The 20783-nt window shown below is 42.0% G+C and overlaps 1 protein-coding gene across 1 annotated transcript in view; it reads left to right on the top strand.

Annotated features, from left to right (window-relative positions):
* The window catches only part of LOC308293038 (uncharacterized protein), a gene marked incomplete at both ends in the record, with an annotated part of 240708 nt that overhangs the window by 173511 nt on the left and 46414 nt on the right, over positions 1-20783 (top strand). Inside the window, 3 exon segments of the mRNA XM_080735468.1 lie at positions 16098-16223; positions 18893-18969; positions 18972-19007. Of these exon segments, the coding sequence (XP_080591594.1) occupies positions 16098-16223; positions 18893-18969; positions 18972-19007 (239 nt within the window).

Genomic DNA, 20783 nt, shown 5'->3' with positions numbered 1-20783 from the left:
TAAACCTTCAAAACAGAGGGTTAACAACCTAGCCATTTTCAGGCATGTCTTTTAAATCACAATGTTTTCAAATAATTCAAGTAGTAAACGTCTTCAAATAAAGTTTTTAAACATTAAGTATTGTGAAGTCTGAACCCAAACCAGCACACGGAAACAGTTCTCAAGGTGAAAACGCAATAAGCGTTGTTTTATTCAATGGGGCGTTCCCCTAAAACATGAAATAAAGTTCTTCCCAAAACCGGGCCTTTTAACACGTCTTCAAATAAAGTTTTTAAACATTAAGTATTGTGAAGTCTGAACCCAAACCAGCACACGGAAACAGTTCTCAAGGTGAAAACGCAATAAGCGTTGTTTTATTCAATGGGGCGTTCCCCTAAAACATGAAATAAAGTTCTTCCCAAAACCGGGGCTTTTAACTCAAAATATGCTTCTTTCCAGAACTTAACAAACAGGGGTTACATTCGAAACACATGTTTCACAGTATGCCGTTGCTTCCATTAACACATGCCATTTCTCTTCCAAGATTCAGATGCAGCTCCTAATTTGCCTACAATGGGAACAGATAGAACCACCATTAGCAATGTGGCAAAATACAGAGCAAATGAACATAGTGGAGTTTTGCTTACTGCTCGCTGGAAGAGTCCCTTCGAGAGCCAGCTACACAGTGAAGCAGAGCTCGGTGGTTAAGAGCAAAAACATTTGGATTGCCTGACTCGGAGAAGCTGTGTTGCGGCCAGGTGCTGACAAATCAAACTGATTGCAACAAGCAGCCATCTTAGCTGCTGCATTCTGGGAAATGTAGTTTTTCTGAAAACCAAACAAAGCCATCAGTTAGATTCAGTTCACATGCAAAAAACAGGGCCTGGATAAAAAAAAGATATCAACTAATCAGCCGATCTACAAGGTTAAAACAAAATAAAGTCAACAGATCTGCTGATTTGGAGGTTGTGATTTGCCATCCAATTTGCGTGATTTTAGGCCAAAATCTGTAGGAGCAGTGTTGAAAAATGTTTTGCAAGAATCGGCCTCATGGTGGCGCTGGAGGGCCATATGAGAAATCAGGCAGCCAAGGAGTGTGTGCAAAGTTTGGCATGGATAGGGGCAATGGTAGCGGAGATATGAATAGGGCAAAAGTATGATGTCACACGGACAGAGTGACAGCCGGTGGAGGTTTCGATAGTAACTGCGACCTAACAGTCGCAATAATACTCACATCTCTTTAGTTAAATGCTTACATTAAAGAAAGAGATGAGGCCACACCCCAAACAATAGTGGACACAGGCAATCATCCACAACTAAACACTCCTGACAATATAAACTAATAAAAAAAAACTAATCAGCCGATCTACAAGCTTAAAACAAAATAAAGTCGACAAATCTGCTGATCTACAAGCTTGCCATTGAACTCAAAACACATCAATAATCAACTTAGCAGCTTATCTACAAGCAATAATTACATTCCCGAAATGAATCTTTTTACATTCCAATCCCAAAACCAGAAACAAACATTTCTGAGCCACATGTTCACTTACCAATTTATCTTCCAGCCAGGTGAGGTGAGCTGAGGTGAATGAATTAAACTGAATGAATGAATTAAAACTGTTAGAAATAGGAATAGTTGTTGAAATAATGAACAGTACAGATCTGCAGCAGCTCCAGTGATGTGCACCTCACTGAGCAAACTGCAGACTGACGGTTTTATACTGGGTGTGGTGATGATTATCAATTGCTGCGCAGCTGTGTGACTGATTGTGACTTGGGGACCGGGAACAGGGGCGTCACAAGGGGTAGGAAAGTGGGACTGAGTTACTAGGGCCCAAGTTGGAGGGGCCCTAGTAACTTTAGCTATTGAAAAATAGCAGATATACAAGCTAACAGCGCGTCGGTGCCGCGCTGCGAGCTTGTAGATCTGCTATTTTTGAAAAGTCGTGAAAATGTGTGCAAATCTTTGAATATATGTGTTTTTTTAAGCGAACATTTGTAACTCAAATTTTGCTTCTGGGGTGTCCCTGGAACTAAATATTTTGAGATGGGGGTCCGTGGCTAAATACATATAATTTTGGGGGTCCTTCACATGAAAAAGTTTGAGCATCACTGACATGGAAACATATGTTTCTTGCACACATTTTCACATTTTTTTCAAAAATAGCAGATCTACAAGCTCGCAGCGTGGCACTCGGTGCCGCGCTGTGAGCTTGTATATCTGCTATTTTTCAATAGTTAACATTCATGGGGGGCCCGCTGTGAATCCTTGTACCCAGGGCCCAGAATTTGGTGTGACGCCCCTGACCGGGACCAAAACATTGCATGTGGAAATGAAGAAAACATTCCATTTAAAAATAAAATGAAACTAGGAATAAGTGTCACTGCGGCTGCTTTTTCCTACCCATAACCATAGGTCAGACAGGATTGTGTCAGTCTTTCTGCAGGCTCGCCATCTTTCAGATTCAGTTCTAGGCAATAAACCTGGCCTGGATCAAAGAAAAAGGCCAAATGAATAGAAAAACAAAAATTCAAATAATCTGCTGCACTACAGGCTTGAAACAAAATAATTCCATTAATCTGCCCAACTAGGCATTGGCATTAAACTCAAAATACATCAATTCAATAATCAACGTTGCAGCTAACATACAAGCATTACATTCCAAAAGAAATCGTTTAACATTTAGATCCCAAAACCAAAAACAACATAACATTTCAGAGCACATGGTTAGCTTACCAAGTCACATTGTTCCTCCATCACACACAGCCAGTGTATCGAGTGGATCGGGTAGGTATGGTCAGGTGAGGTAAATCTAAAAGCCAAATTATAGTATGGGTAAGTATAATGAATAAAACTGTTAGAAATTGGAATAGTTGTTGGAATAATGAACAGTGTACAGACCTGCAGCTGCTGCATAATGTAGCAGTGAGTAGCAGCAACCAGCAGCACCATGCAGCTTCCAAACAATCTGAGAGGGGGGGAGTGGCCTCAACTCAACCACTATTTATACTCTTGCTTAAGAAGGTTGCCATGTTTGGTCGGGTTGCCATGTTTAGTTGCAATACCAGGGTTTTCACGGCAAAATGTTGTAAAATGTATTTTAAATGCATGAGGTAAGGCTTGAACAGGAGACTTCTGGAATGATAGACAAAGGCCTTACCATGTGAACTATGCACAGCTCTGCACAGTGAGAAAATATTACTTTGAATGTTTGTTTTAGAGGCAGAAGAATAATTTGCATAAAACCGCAATATGAATTGAATTATTAAAAAATCATGTTTCAATTTTTAAAAAATCCGATCTGACATATCTTTAGATATTGGTCCACGGTTCATGTAAAAAAAGTTCCGTGCACGTGACGCGAAAGTTCCGGAATAAAAGCGGGTTTAAGTGTTTTACAAACTGCTCAACATTGCGGAAAATCTAAGGGCGGAGCTTACTTAACAAAGACACAGATGTCTTCTGCTTGAGTCAAGGCACGCGTGTAAGCAAGTTGCATGTCTTCAAACGAAACGAGGCATGACTTATGCCCCTTTAAAGTTTGAGTTTTCAAACGCTTCGTATAGCGCCCCCCTTTGGCCAATTGGAGTAAGATTGCTTTCAGTGATATTTGGACTAACCCTCGACATATTTGCCAAATGCCATGAACGTGTCACTTTGCATGTATGATTTAGAGGCAGAAGAATAATTTGCATAAAACTGCAACATTGAGTGAATTATTAAAAAATAATGTTTCGCTTTAAAAGAAATCTGCCGAGACAGATCTGACCGCATTGGTCCAAAGTTCATGTAAAAAAAGTTTCGCGCACGTTACGCGAAAATCCCAGGAGGAGATAGATTTTGACTGTTTTTCATATAATTCAAAATTGTGGGAGAAGTAAAGGTCAGAGGTCAAAAGTCAGAGCGTAAAAGTTGTTCGGCATGAGGAGACGCATAAGTGTATACAGGTTTCATTGCTGTACCTGAAACAGGGCATGAGCTACACCAGTTCAAAGTTGGCATTTTTCAAAGGCTTCCTACAGCGCCACCCTTTGGCCGATTGTTGCGAGCTTCGCGATTTAGCCGTTTGGCATAGTCCTCTGCCATACTGCCGAGTTTCGTAAAAAGCGACTGCACGGTCTAGCCACAAGTGAAAAAGTGGCGGAATAATGATGAAGTCCAATATCAATGAGTGGCCATTTGCCACTTCGTAGCCTTGGCCACTAATAATAATTCAATTGACTTTCTGAGGCTGGCGTTACCGTCCATCATACAGCACCCTGGAATGTCACCTGTCCCCAGCAGGTCTTAGATCAAGTGTCATCCAAGACTTTATTCTGCACCTCACATCCCCATTTTCCTTTCATCTGAGGAGGAAAAGAAATGACTTTGCAAGGAGAATCACAAAAGGAATGGCAAGATCTCTCTCCGTTTGAAAAAAGTGTGGCACTGGAGTTTAACCCATTAGAACCCGGAACGCATCTGTGTCGTTTTTAGCTTAGTTCTTTGTGAAAATGTGTGCAAATCCTTGAATATATATTATTTTAAAGCAAAGATTTTTTACTTGGGGATCCATGGCCAAATACATATCATTTTGGGGTTCCTTGACATGAAAATGTGTTGGGCACCACTGATATAGCAACATTCAGAAAACTGGCCAGATCACGCTCTATTTGGAAAAGTGTATGGATTGAGCTCTAAACTTTCTTCTGGGCACTGTAGTTTAATAAAAAAAGTCAAAGAGCAGATAGCAGATCGCATACAGCCATCTTAAGGGGGGCATATCTGTTCCATTGTCTCTATGGCCACTGCATGTAATACACTTATCCATCTGTCAGGGGAGATTTACGAGCCTATCAGAAACATGTCATGGTTGGCTGCGGATGGGGGGCTCCCAAGGCCGTTCTATCTGGCAGACAAAGAAAAGGAAGATGGGGAGAGGATTGGAGAGGAGGGGGCTTGGGGAAGACAAAGGTTAGGGTTGGGCGGAAGTGGGGAAGTGAAGATAGGAGAAAGGTTTAGGAAGAAAGGGCGATCCTCCTAATAACGTATATGGGAGGGAGGTAATTTGAGGGAGAGGAGGCACAGGGGAAGGAAGATAAGGCAGAACAGAACAATGTGCAAGGTGTGAAGTGTGTCTCCCCAACACTGATGTATAGAATAGAGGGAGGAGAAGGGTGAGAGTGAAGCAGACATGGCACTGTGGGTGGGCTGAATGCCCTGGGCCCACTATTACAACTGGCCCATCTTAAAGAACTGGTTACAAAATGGTTTTCTTCTTTTATTTATTTAGGGGAAGTATTCGCACATCCACTAGATTCAGGTGCAGGTGCGTAGGACTGTGAATACTGAAGAAATCATGAAAATATATTTCATGAACAAAAACTCCCGCACTCTGCTCTTGCTCAGCTGCTCATCTTTATTTTAGTTGACAGACGTTTCGGTCCCCTGACCTTCTTCAAATGTGTCTTACAGCCATTGTGCACCCCTCTCATATATATACACTCCCCTTCCTGTTCACAGGTGTGAGACAATCTCACTCCTCTCGAGGAGTGATTCTCAGTGATTGTCTCTCACCTGTGTGTGGTCGATGACAACCCTATACACACATACAATTAGGTCTATATTTTCATTATTTACAAAAAGTTTCAAAACTGTACATTTCAGAAATGTGAACATCGGCTTTACAGCTTTCATAAAACATTCCAAACTGTGCAGTATAATCAACAAGTGTCTCTGTGTATCTTGGATGCACCATCTATAAACATATTCTCCATAATCTTCAATAATCCCACATTTCTTTACAGCATTACATGCCATGGAATCTCATCATTCAGTCCTTTAGGGGTTAGTGTTTGTAAGGTGTAAATCCAATAAACTTCTCTTTTGTTGAGGATGTCCTCTATATTCCCCCCTCTCTCTGGTAGAGTCACTTTTTCAATCCCCTGGAACTTGAATGATGAGATATCATGCTTGAAGTCATTGAAATGTACTGCTACTGGATAGTTTCTATCATTTCTCCTTATGGTACTTTTATGTTCGCTCATTCTTTGTTTTAACTGGCGTGATGTTTTACCAACATAGACTAGCCCGCATGGGCATTTGATCAGATATATGACATGAGTAGTAGTACAAGTGATGACATCATTGATAGAATATTTTCTCCCCGTATGGGGATGAGAAAAATGGTTACCCTTGACCATATTGTTACATTGGGCACATCCTCTACACTTGTAGCAGCCATTCGGGAGAGGTTTCAACAAAGTCTGTGTACTTTTTTTGTCTGATTTTATATTGGCATGTACAAGGCTATCTCTAAGGTTGCGACCTCTTCTATACACTATCAGAGGTGGATCTTTCAGATCTGCTGATATGGCTGGATCTGATGATAGTATGTGCCAATGTTTTTTAATAATAGGTCCCAATGTATAACTGTTGGGGGTGTAAGTTGTACTGAACATAGTTGAATATTTCTTTTTGTTTGGAATCTTATTTTGTAACAATTCATTTCTTGATTTTTGCAGGGCCATTTGATAAGCTTCTTCCACACAATCTTCTGGATAACCTCGTTCTAGAAATCTTTGTTTCATGTCTAGTGATTTCTCGATATAATCTTCTGTAGTGTGACAGATACGCCTCAGTCTAAAGAATTGACTTCTTGGTAAACCCCGCTTGAGGGGTGTGGGATGATAGCTATTGGCCAGTAGCAGGGTGTTTCGATCTGTATCTTTCCTATACAGGGTGGTACATAGTGTACCTGATTTCTTCTCAACCCACATATCAAGAAAGTGTACTCTATCTCTAGCATATTCTATTGTAAATCTCAAATTGGGGTCTTTCCCATTGAGAAGTGTTAAAAACTCATTCAGTTCATTTGTGTCCCCTTCAAAAAGACAGAAAATGTCATCTATATATCGGTACCATTTACTAATTTTGTCAAGGAATGGATTCTCTGTGGGATTATAAACAAACTTTTCTTCAAAGAGACCAACATATAAATTGGCATAGCTTGGAGCTACCGTACTACCCATTGAACACCCATTAATCTGGAGGTAATAGTCTTCTTCAAATTTGAAGTAATTCTTTCTTAATACAAATTCTGCCAGCTGTGAAATGAATTCATTTGGCGGCATGTCATTTGTTAGGCGATATTTATTAAGATAGTGTGCTAAAGATGCTAACCCCCCCTGGTGGGGGATAGAGGTGTACAAACTTTCAACATCAAGGGTCAACAGTAGACAGTCACCACTCACATTGTTTATCTCTGAGATCTTATTCATGAAATCTATTGAATCTCTAATGTAAGAGGGTAGTGACTGTACATATGGTTTTATGAAATGATCTACAAAGTTGGAGAGTGGTTCTAATAATGAACCAATACCAGCTACCACTGGTCTGCCTGGATAGTTATTCTGTTGTGTTTTAGGTTTGTGAACTTTAGGCAAGGTGTATAAAACTGGGCGTATAGGATGGCTACATTTCAGGTACTCCAATTCTTTCTTTGAAATTACTTTATTCTGATGGGCAGTCTCCAGATACACACAAATCTCCTTTTGAAAACCTGGGGTAGGATCACCACTCAGTTTTCTATAGAATTTCTCATTTCTTTTATTTATTAACATTAACATTTAAATGCGCAATAGGGGAGAGAGAGAGAGAGAGAGAGAGAGAGAGAGAGAGAGAGAGAGAGAGAGAGAGAGAGAGAGAGAGAGAGAGAGAGAGAGAGAGAGAGAGAGAGAGAGAGAGAGCTTTGTCCACTGTTGGAGAGGAGCTGTCCATCCTTAGTGGTGCTGAAATCATACGACTGGGGAGCTATCCACCCATAGCAGTGCTGAAACCAGTAGACTGAGGAGCTGCTCACTCAGGGTGATGCTGACATTGCACTTCTGAGGAGCTGTCCTTATCTGTGTGTGTGGTCCTTATCTTGTGCTTTTTAGATCTACACCAAATCTCTTCGATCTACAAGCTCACGGAAAATGTTAAGCTTGTACTTTTTGGTGAATGTTCCTTCCCTGAATATGGATGCTGGGGTTAAAATGTTAAAATGTTTTGTTTCAATCTGTACTAATGAAAATGGGTATTCTCTCATGACATACTTTGATCATAACCTTTAATTAATCCACAGAAGTGATCCCAGAAGACATGTTATTTTCAACAACATCCTGCCTCACATTCATAAAGTAAAAATACGATAAAAAGAAAATAGATACACTGTAGATTTTCCATAGCTGCAGTATCAGTTTAGCAACTGGAACCCAGGGGCGTCAATTGGGTATGGCAGGGGTATGCAGCTGCCATACCCTGGGTCCAGGGGGGAGAATAAAAGTTACTTTTAAATATAAATCCATAAATGTCTCTTTGTCAATCTGTTCTGGTTATTATGTTGTTAAATTGCAGTAAAATAACTACAAATACAACATTTTACAAAATGGTCACTTTAACAAGGTATTATAATTATATTCTCTACACTTTTATTCTCCCCATTTTGACAAAATGGTATATTCCGAGCCCAGCTAGGTTCCGCAGGTCAGCTGCACAGGTGCAATGCATTATTGTTAATGTTGGCACGTTTACTAACATGCCAAGTTTAGCTGCACTTGAACAACTGTTCCAGGCTGCCATATCCAGCCCAAGAAACCGTAGAAACGTGGGAAAAAAAATTAAATGTACTTCTTAAAATAAATGTATCATGCCTGTTGCTATAAGGTATGGCAACATGACTGGCGCGTGCAAGACACCAGTCATGTTGCCATACCTTAGATTTTTCTGAACTGACGCCACTGCTTGAACCCTAGCGTCCTTATACTGAGCATAATAGACCAGCATTCAGGGTAGGTGAACATTCAGCGAAATTTGGCGATCTACAAGCTCACAACGTGTCGTGTTCTAGGGTTAGGGTCTTTTCGGCAAAGAGACTTGGCGTCTAGAGTATAAGGGGTAAAATAACGGCAAAATGGCAATATTGCACGCCTACATTGTGGGGAGATTTTGGAATTTTGTAGAACAGCTTACTGCCACCACACTGTGGAGTCTGTCTCGCTTAATCCCTGAAATAGATTTATATTCACATCGGGTATTTGGCTGGCATTCATCCAGAGTGACTTACAACCACTAACAACAAAGCAGGATAAGTTACCAACGCCTGGAACACAGAAAATAAACTTTAAATGCAGTAACTTGCAACCTACCCGTTTTAAAGAGGTGGTGCCATAGTTTTGTACACAATCATGGCACCCCATCTTTAAGCGTTTTTGGGGCCTTGCCCATAGGCAATTTGGAACACTTCTTTTTCCTCCAGATGGTCAGGGAATCAGTCCCCAGGGTAATGATTTAAACATATACTGTACAACGTTGTTACATATAAACACAAATTAGTAAGTAAGTACCGTTCCAGCAGTGGCGTCAGTTCAGCAAAAGCTAGGGTATGGCAAAGATGGGAGTCCTCATGGAAAAGAGGCATTACATTTTGTATAACACGGTCTCTCTCGGTCGCCCTCAGGCGAGCTTCCATCGGAGTCTCCAATCGTTCCGGTTCTCCATACACCTTACAGCTTTCAGCTCCCGCATCCTTCTTCAGGACGTCCACATACGTTCTACATGCTCACAACTGTGAGCATGTAGATCGGCTATTTTCACGTCTTGGGCTGGATATGGTAGCCTGGAATGATTGTTCAAGTGCAGCTAAACTTGGCATGTTAGTAAATGTGCCACAATTAACAATAATGCATTGCACCTGTGCAGCTGACCTGCGGAACCTGGGAATATACCATTTTGTCAAGCTGGGGAGAATAGAAGTGTGGAGAATATAATTATAATACCTTGTTAAAGTGACCATTTTGTTAAAATGTGCACTTTATTTTACTGTAATTTAACAAAGAGACATTCATGGATTTATATTTAAAAGTAACTTTTATTTTCTCCCCTGGACCCAGGGTATGGCAGATGCATACCCCTGCCATACCCAATTGACGCCCCTGTACATTTTATTTATATATATATATACATACAGAGAGATTAGAAACAAAACAAGGTATTATAACAAGGTGGAACAGAAAAGGCCTGTACAATTCATCTCAAGCCGATGACTGCCGATAACAACGCGCAGGCATAGAAATAAAACCATGGAACATCCGCACATGCTTGTTCAAATAGTTGAAAATCTCCACAGAGGCTGCACAGTGGCACTGCGTCACATCGCTACGCATTGTGAACTTGTAGGTCTGTTATTTTCAAATGGCTGACATATACTGTATGTATAGGGCAGAAATTGTGAAAATAGCAGATCTACATGCTCACAACGCTGTAGATTGGCTATTTTCACAATTTCTGCCTCTAATATTTGACAATTTGGCTAATGTTTATTTTGTCATTTTAGATATATTAAAAAGTACTCAAACTGTCACTTTTGTAGATGCCCTCTATAAATGTGTAGATGCCCTCTATATACACTTAAACCTTATGTTGAGTGAGAAACAATCTAAAAAAAAAAAAAACATTTAGCTCAACATCTGGGCCCCCCCAGAATAATGTGGCGACCCCCCTGAGGGTCCCGACCCGCAGGTTGAGAACCACTACTTTACACCACTGGCTGCTTCTACTACGTCTTTAGGGGGAGGGAGAGGGGGAGGGGGGTCAGCTAGTGCGTTAATATCACACTGCTAAGCACTGAGGTGAGAGCTTATAGGGCTCACTGACAGGGTGCATGCATAATCACACAACAAACATCCCCACAGATCCTTAGTCGGTGTCGACAGCAGCTTTCAAAACACGCCGCGCTGTTTGTTACCCTCGCATTATAGTGCAACACTTCTCCCAGGAATCCAACCCAAGCCGACCCTGAGAGAGAGAGAGAGAGAGAGAGAGAGAGAGAGAGAGAGACAGAGAGAGAGACGGAGACAGAGAGAGAGAACCACATAATAACTAGTGAAGCTGATCCTCCAAGGCTATTTTAAAAGCGAAGACTAAAGTCAATTATGTAAATAAAACTAAAACACAGTCTAATGCGCTCTCCCCCACTCAATTCAGTTATCTACCTGCTGAGGCGATTTAGACCAGATTACGGTATATATGGAAATGATTTCCACAAGTGCTTTGGAACAAACAATAAACTTGGCGCCAAGCAATGATTTATGGACATTGGCCACTTAGGCAATTCAACTGGTGGAGACAACAAAAATCTATATTCTGTAAACAAATAGAAGAAGGCTATCTAAAAAGAAAGAAAGAAGAAAAAATAAATGAAAACTTTTTAATGGACATAGTCCAGCAGATGGCTGAAGCCGCTGGAAGTGCCTAGAGAGGCTGCTTTGATTCCTGCAGCACCAAGTATTATGTCTATAATGATTTATTATTAACTTTATTCCTACCATCTGCCATACATAAAATGCAGCCCAAAGTGCTTTGCATTAAAAAAAAGGTAAAATAGTTTGTAAGTTAAAAGAAAAACTGTACAGTTTTACTACATTGACCCTGGCGTCCCTGTTTTGGGCAGGCGATTCCAGGCAGGGTGTTTCAAAAGTTTTGCTACCGGTATATAAAAAAAGAAAAAGTTCTCAAAATGTTGAAAAACATTAGCTTGTAGAGAAAAACAAAAAGCTGCACTCCAAAGTAATAGATTCAAGACAGGCTCAGATGCACGTTCTTCTATTCATTGACAATGCATGTCTTGCTCAATTACTTTGATGGCCTCTTTTTCCATTTGTAGATTGGCTTTTTATAGCTATTTTTCTTACGACTGACTGATTGTATAGGGCTTAAAAAGGAATAGTTCACCCCATACTGTATATATATATATATATATATATATATATATATATATATATATTTTTTTTTTTTTTTTCTTTTTTTTCTATCAATTACTCATCCCATGGAGACTTGAATTCATGGATGTTTTTGTCGCATTCCTATTTCATGACCAGCAGTTGATCACTATGGAGACACAAAGGGGCCTTTCCCACCGGCAAAGAACCGGTTCGGGTTCTTAAAAAAACTTAAAAGTTGGTTCGCGGCCGGTTCGCAAGAATGAACCAAGTTTCTAAGAAAGTTGCCATCCCATATAGGCAGGAGAAAGAACCCAAACCGGTTCTTTGCCGGTGGAAAAGGCCCTAAAGAGTGTGCTTTGTTCCCTATGGAGACACAAAGAGCCTCATTGGCTAAGTAATGCAACCCAAAAAAAACATGAATTTAAGTCCTCATTGTGAGTATCGCTAGAAGAAAAAGGTCATTTTGGGGGTCATTTTGGGGGTGAACCTATCCCTTTAAGTGTTTTAAGCTAAAAGAACAGTGAACAGAACGAGTTATGTGAAATAATATAAATGAAAAACATCCCTGGGTAATGCTTTTAGTCTGTGACCGAAGGCTGTGAGTTCACATCCCCAGTTTGATGACTATGGGACCTGAATGACAACCACTCGGTCCTCAGCCAATGGTCTATAATTTATGTATATCAATGGTTCCCCAGACAGGGTGCTAAGGCTGTCCAGGTGGACAGGGATTTAGTGACAACCACAAATTATTATTGTAATATTGTTGTTGTTGCAGAAATCTCTCAGCTACTAATTTTAACCTTGTGTGTTTTTTCGTAAATCATGTCCTACTTAATCATACTACAGCGTCAGACAAAAGCATCAAAAGTATCAGTTGCTTTGTGTCTGCTACATTTGCTGTTTTTTAAATATATATTTCGTTATTTGAATCCTGAAAAGTAACAGTTGTAGACACATACGAGGTTTCCTGCACTCAACAGAGACGATCTATAACTATGCACAAATTATAAATATATATTAGTTAGATACACTATATCTGTACTTTGTCCCAATATGGAGGCAAATCCCACACACTAAAATGATTAACCTGTTCGAACTACTTTAACCTTCAAACTGAAGGTTGCATGTAATTATGTTGTAGGTGAACATTTTACTATTACATTTATTTATTCATTTATTTTTCATACATTTCGCAAAGATAGCTGATCTACAAGCTCATGTATAAATAACACTTCCTGAGGTGACATGTAGTTAGCTTGTAGATCAACTATTTTCACTATGAAGAGGGACACATAAGGAGTTTAAGTATTTCGGGGTCGTGTTCACAAACAAGAGGAAGGTGAAGATGGAGAAGGAGATCACCCGGAGAATCGGAGCAGCAGAAAAGAGAGTTGAGGCAGAAGGCATATATATGGCTTTCTGTCTACAGAGCAATCTTCGTCCATACTCTCACCTATGGTCAAAGGTCCCGTCTGAGTTTTCTAAGACAGGTGGCTGGCATCTCCCTTAGAGATAGGGTGAGAAGTTCAGTCACCCGAGAGAGACTTGGAGTAGAACCGATGCTCCTGCGCTTAATTGGAAAGGAGTCAGCTTAGGTGGTTCGGGAAACTAGTACGCATCTCGAATGTCTCCCTGGGAAGGTCCTCTATGCACTTTCCAGTGGGAGGAGACTTCATGACAGACCAAAGACTAGATGCAAAGAAGGTCTCAGCAAGAACAGTCACCAACGTCATTTTAGGCTCCATGGCCATCCGCCATGACACTTTGGGTGGCGGGAGTGCCACCCAAAATAACATTAGCGTCTATGAGCATTTCGTCACTTCCGCCACCCAAAAGTGTCATGGCGGCGTCCCATGGTGTGCCAACTTCTGGGTGTTGTCTGTTCCTGCCTAACCTTCCTTGACTAGATGGAGGAAGTACATATCCAGACTGGCCGAGGAATTCTTCGGGATCATCCCGGAGGAAGTGGATAATGTTGCTCAGGAGAAGGAACACTGGAAATCTCTGTTGGAACTTTTACCCCCACGACCCGATTCCGGATAAGCGGAAGTCTGGATTGCTTGGTTCCAGGCTTAAAATAATTGTATAAATATTTTTTGGAATTGATTCCAATTTGGAATTTTCTATCAGTGGCACCACACAATGGCTGCCACTGCTATGCCCTACACAGGTGTGCGTCAAGATTTATAATTTCTTTTGTCCATTGTGTGCACCTTGAGGCAGAAAAACGAAGAAAAAGTTTGAAAATCACTTGATTTATATGACCTTCAACAAAGCACATGGTGCCAGCTGCTGCTGCAGCAGAGCTGGACAGCTCCCAGGAGTGAAACCCTGTGATTGTACTAGACAGTGTGAAGCCAGGAATCTCTATCAACAGCATCTGTGCTCGGTCAACTTTCCCTGATTAAATGCGGGTTAAAAAGAATACTTAATTACTGATGTTCAAGTCTTATGCCCCAATTATAGTCTGGTGTTATCGTCTCTGGGACGATAATGGCTCACATGGCCTTCATTTGTCCAACCTTAGAAAGGTATGTAGGTATAGTATGTTCCATTCAAAGTCCTCTGGGCTGTGTGGGTAAGTTGGAGAATAAATAAATGCCTAAATAAATAAATAATTAAAAATGCTTTGGCTAACAACCGTCAATGTGTTCCCTGCTTCTCTGTGACCCGAGAGAGAGAGAGAGAGAGAGAGTGTGTGTGTGTGTGTGTGTGTGTGTGTGTGTGTGCGCGTGTGTGCGTGTGTGCGTGTGTGTGTGTGTGCGTGTGTGCGTGTGTGCGTGTGCGTGCGTGCGTGCGTGTACTTGTGTTCATGCTTGAACGCGTGAGTGTTTCGTGCTTGAGTGCGTGCATGCGTGTGTGTGTGAGTGCATGTGGGAGTGTGTTCGTGCTTGCGGGCACGTGTGAGAGTGTTTGTGCTTGCGTGAGTGTGTTCATGTGTGCCTGAGTGTGTCCATGCTTGTGTGCGTGAGTGTGTGCTTACTTGCGTGCGTGTATGGTATCGTATAACTGTTGAACTTTGAAGCAAGGTTAGTTGCTGTTCGAGGAGTCAACAACATTCACTGGCATAAAACATCTATCGTCACTGTCGGGCAGAAACCTTGTATCTCCAAGTTTCAAATTTGTACGTTTTTTCGTATCCCTGCTTCATCATTCAAGACTGTCGCACAGAACTTGTGAAAACAGCAGATAAGCACACAACGCCTCGCACCGCATACAAAATACCTAACGAACGGTGTTGGACATACTGTACAAGATTTCCACCCGACAACAACGGTATATATAATGCTCCAGGAACTGCTGAATTTAGCAGAAAATGTCACTTCTTTTTTCTGCTTTCATTGTACAATGCAATGCAGAATGACTGGGGTGTTGATGGGTTCAGGCTCCCTGCATGGTGGGAGCTGATTAGCGCTACATCTGCAGCTGTTACTGTTGTTGTAGAGTGTTCCTCACAACAGCAACACATCCCTGACTAATGTGACAAACTGCTACCCGTTCTGACCCGGCGGAGCAGAGGGAGACAGAGCCGCCATTAACACCAGTCTGTTCTCTGCAGTGGTGTAAAGTAACTAAGTACCTTTACTCCAGTATTTAACTCATTCATTGCCAATGACAATTGTTTATAAATACTGACAGATTTAGGTTTTATTGCATTCATTAAAAGCTCGCTGCGATCCATAGTCTAGATGGAAAGGGGGGTCTGCCCGCATAGGGTGGATTTTTTTTTGTCCACCTATTTTTTCTTAATCCTTGAAGGGTATATTTTAAGATTCTGTCAGGTACCAAGCTGAAATATGTTCTCATGGGGTTCATGTTTAATGATTTCTTGCACCTACCCATTCACTTACTATACAGGAAAAAAATACCCCCCCCCCCCCCCCCCCCCCCTTCTTTAAGTAGCATGTGAGGGGGTTTTTCATGATTCTGAATCCATTGCAAGCGTTTTACATGAAAAATATTCCTTGGGCTAAAAACGGCCCCACAAAACTATGGTTTTGTGATGAAAAGTGATGAGTCATCACTTTTCAGTTTTGTGGGGTCCATTTCCATCTAGACAACTACATCTGTAAAAGAAATCAGATCCAGTTTCCAAAAGGGAACGGTTGTACGATGTGTGTGATCGAAAAACCGGAGCTCCATTGGCCCCCATGTTACATTTTGCAGGAAAACGGCCATATCTTTGTTTCCTGTTTTGACACTCTGTCTAGCAGGCTAACAGGCTATCTTAGTCGCATATTATTTCCCAAACTATTTGAGCAAATAACACATTTCCTCTGACTTTTAAGAGCCCACCGCTGTTCGTTCTGTATCTGTATGTGTGTGTGAGCGCTACAGTACACCTACCTGTGTGTTCCCCTCTGTTCCAGAGCCCTACAGCCCAGCAGTGTGGGTGATGATGTTCGTCATGTGCCTGTCGGTGGTGGCTGTCACCGTCTTCATCTTCGAGTTCTTCAGCCCTGTGGGATACAACCGCAGCCTGCAGAGCGCCAAGAGTAAGATAGAGCCAGGGAGACTCACACGCACGTCACACAGCAGTACCACCAGTGGTGTAAAGTAACTAAGTACATTTACCTCAGTACTGTACTTAAGTAACATTTTGAGGTATTTGTACTTTATTGGTTATTTCCAATTTCCGATTAATTCTACTCCACTACATCTTGGATCCTAATATTGTACTTTTACTCCAGTACAATTACTTGAAAACTTTAGTTACTAGTTACTTTGAAGATATAAATTATAATATTATAAAACATACATAAACCACTTTAGCCCTATTTTATACCTTGGCTATTTGAAAAGAGCCGATCTACAAGCTCACAACGCGTCGATCTGCTATTTTCAAACATTTTGTACTTTTACTTTTGGTACTTTAAGTACTTATTGATGGCAATACTGTTGTACTTTTACTCAAGTAAATTTCGTATGTCTATATTGCAGTATTGATACTTTTACTTATGTAAAACATGTGAGTACTTTTTTTACACCACCGAGTACCACCTCCACCAGCAGCAGCAGCAGCAGCGCGTTAGTCAGCGCCAGGGACGTGCTGGCCATTGGGAAAAGCGGGACAACTCCCAAGCGGCCGGTTCATTCCCATTAGGAAAAAAAAATAAAAATAAAATGTCGGCCTTCGTTCCATTTTGGGGCCCGGGGTGGCCGACAAAGTAAATCGTCACTGTCGGGCAGAAACCTTGTATCTCCAAGTTTCAAATTTGTAATTTTTTTCGCAAAGCAAAGCCCTGCTTCATCATACAAGGCCGTTGCACAAAAGTAGTGAAAACAGCAGATCTACAAGCACACAACGCCTCGCGGTTGTGTGCTTGTAGATCGGCTGTTTTCACTCGTTTAAATAATTTTTAAAATGATAAGTACAAAACAAACGGTTTTGGACATACAAGGTTTCCACCTGACAACGATGAAATATAACTCATGTACAGTAATTGGCCCACTGGCTTGTCACTTGTCATGATCTGAAACGGCAAATCTTTGAGTAGCAGCAGCGCTATAGAGAGAGATCTCTCTCTATAGCACACAATGAGGGCCTCTCCAACTATTTTTCCCGGGCTGAATCAGGGGCCCAGCACGTCCCTGGTCAGCGCCACACAAACAGTTACTCAGCGTTCCAACACACCTGTCAGTCTGCCATGTCATGTCACTGAACGCACTTAGCAGCCTGTCACTCGCACCTACGCACACACATTCCTTATTTTTCTATATATTATCATCCAACTGTCAGTTATCAACTCTCACTTTTTTTTTGCCATAACTTCACACACATTCACGCACGCATACACTCACACACACACGCACGCATGCATGCACGCACACACACAAGAATGCATGCAATCGCTTAATACAGGCCACCTGTCACTCTTGCCAGCTATGTGCGCTGATGTATTTGGGGGGGGGATGGGGGTTGGTTTAGGGGGTGTAATACTTGTCTTGGGTTTCAGATTAAATTATGCAAAGCATTCCCACCCACATGTTAAACTAACCGACGTGACCCGCTCTACCCACCACATCAATCAAGGAAACGTCGCTGAAGTCATTTTGAGTTATGAGAGCAGCAGGGAACGAGGGGATTGTGCAGCTTTTGGCCCTGTCAATCAAGTCACTTACTTTACTGTACTGTACTGTACTGTACGCTATTTCCGTAAGAAAAATCTCAGTGGGAAAGAATTCATGGGCTTTTGGCACAGATAATATGCCTTATAATAAACTGGCACTCTGGTAAACCAGTTTTTTTACAGGGCACCACGCTTCTTATATCGTCGTTGTCAGCTGGAAACCTTGTATGTCTAAAATCGTTCGCATTGTATTCTACCAGCACACAATGCCTCGCATCGTGAGGCATTGTGTGCTTGTAGATCTGCTATTTGCTATGCTAGTTTTGTGCGACAGTCTTGCATGATGAAGCAGGGCTTTACGAAAAAAACGTACACATTTGAAACTTCGAGATACAAGGTTTCTGCCCGACAGCGACGATATACAATAATAATATTGTGAATCTCCTGTAGGATATATGGAGCCGGATATGCATGCACAGCAGCATGACAAAACTCTCTGATCTTTAAAGCGGACACTTTTCTTGGCCTCTGTGTGTCATTCAAACCATCTCTTCTCACAGCCACTGCTTAATCTGTCAAATTATTACAGAAGTGGCCGTGACGGGGGGGAAGGGGGGGTCAGCTCAAATTATGCAAATCAACCCTTCAAATGGGTGGAACATGACATGGGATCATTGGGATGTTAAAAAGCCTATATCCCATGTCACATGCATTAGTGTGCTATAGCCTCCATACATTCTGGTGCAATGCGTGTTGTGTGTACATCATCTATAGATTATTGTGTGAACTGGGTGGTGTGTGTGTGTGTGTGTGTGTGTGTGTGTGTGTGTGTGTGTGTGTGTGTGTGTGTGTGTGTGTGTGTGTGTGTGTGTGTGTGTGTGTGTGTGTGTGTGTGTGTGTGTGTGTGTGTGTGTGTGTAGTTATCATAACAATAATAATTTAAACTGATGATAGTTTCTTGGTTTACCTATAGGCTACTGAGGCACTACACTGTCTCTATGCATTTCATTATGAAATGCACATGAAATTTTCATGTGTAACCCTGTGTTTACCTTGCTTACTGTCCGTTGTGTCCCTCTTACCTGTCCTTCCAGAAACCGGCGGTTCCAAGTTCACCATAGGGAAGTCCATATGGCTGCTGTGGGCTCTGGTCTTCAACAACTCTGTTCCTCTGTGGAGAACCCCAGAGGAACCACCAGCAAGATAATGGTAACCTCAGAATCAGTGTTGATTATGACAGGAGATTTAGTCTTAAGCTGGCCGCACACTAGCCGATAATCGGGCTATTTAATTACCCCCCCGACAATCGGGCTGCCACCGACTGAAACGGGCCCGACAATCGGGCATGAACGTCGTCTAGCATGAGGTCTCACAGATCCACTCGGAGCCCAGCCGAGTGGCTCGGAGGACGATCGGGGGTTGCCCGACTCTTTTCAAACATGTTTGATATTTTCCTGGATCAGTACTGGTCTGGAATAGCAGCAGGGGACTGATTGAAAATAGGTAGGCCTACAGCAGCCGCTGATAGACGCAAGTCTCTGAGCATCTGAGTGACAGAGCTATCTCTTTTTCTCTCTCTACACACACACACACACACACACACACACACACACACACACACACACACACACACACACACACACACACACACACACACACACACACACACACACACACACACAACACACGAAATCAATCAATCAATCAACAAAGACGTAAAACTAGGCCAAACCAATTAGTGCAAGTCTGGACTCGCTAATAACTTTCCAGCTCTGCTCTCCTCCTCCAACTCCAATTAAGTTACATTAAACTTATGGTTCTCACTCTCAAATGTATGATAAACCTGTGCATTCTCCATGTTTCCACCTCAAAGAGAGAGAGAGTTCTTCAAATGGACCAGACAGAACCGTCCTCTTTCTCTCTCTCTCTCTCTCTCTCTCTCTCTCTCTCTCTCTCTCTCTGGGACATTGGATTTGGATCTCCGTGCCCTCGGATCTTTTTTTAATGATTAGTCTATATTTGATTGATCCATCCGCCCACACCGCGATAATTTGTTAAAAGACAGGGGAAATCATGATTGAAAGCCTATAGGCCATGGCCACTAAAGTAAAAGCAGACACGTGCCTGTCTTGAACTTGAACCTGTCTTGAACTTGAACCGTCCGTGGTGGAAGCAGCCTACAACAGCAGCTCACCCCACGTCAGTCACTTTCTCTGATGGTCCGTGCACGGTGCAGTTATGTAATCTCTACTCCTTTCAAGTTCCAATTGGCCATAGGTACAGCGTGTAGTTTAATTAATGGGCCATCATCAACTCGTTGTTTGATCTACCAGCTGGGTTAACAACTCCTGGCTACTCCGGGCACAGCGCGCCCCGCATAGCCAGGCGTTTCGTATTTTAACAGACAGCAGGTTTAGAAAATATGCGCGCACGTTACCTTAACTATTATAAAATAAAATGACTTTATCAAAACTGACAATGATAAACCTGGAGCGGACATGAAAGAAACATAATGGATATAGGCCTAATAGGCCTGTCCTTTTTAAAGCATTACAGTATATTTGGGACTGAAAACTAGTCCCCCCCCCAGAAAAAAAGCAATACACATAAATACACTGCTTATTATTTCAAATAATGATCCACATCCATCCTCCCAGGTTGTATCATGATTGCTTGCGATGGGAATTAAAACTCAATGGTCGCGAGTTTGTTTTATATCAGCAGAAATAGTCACTACCAGTCCGTCAGGCGCAGACTGGAGTGGGAACAGCGCACGAGTGCAAGTAGGCCTACACGCCCACTGCCTGATCTACAAACCCTACAATGTGGCGCGGAGGGACGCAGTTTGATCTTGGAGATCTGATGTTCTCTGCGCAACACAGTCATACGACTAATCATAAATCAGACACCATGAGAAGCACCAGCAGACAGCGCGCAGCACTTGACTTTAGCAGTGGAGAGAGAGGGGGAAAGTCGATCAGAGTT

The sequence above is a fragment of the Nannobrachium achirus genome (assembly GCF_963921795.1).
Source record: "Nannobrachium achirus genome assembly, chromosome: 10".
NCBI lineage: Eukaryota > Metazoa > Chordata > Actinopteri > Myctophiformes > Myctophidae > Nannobrachium > Nannobrachium achirus.
The sequence above is the reverse complement of the archived record's forward strand: the minus strand, read 5'-3'. Positions and strand labels throughout refer to the sequence as shown.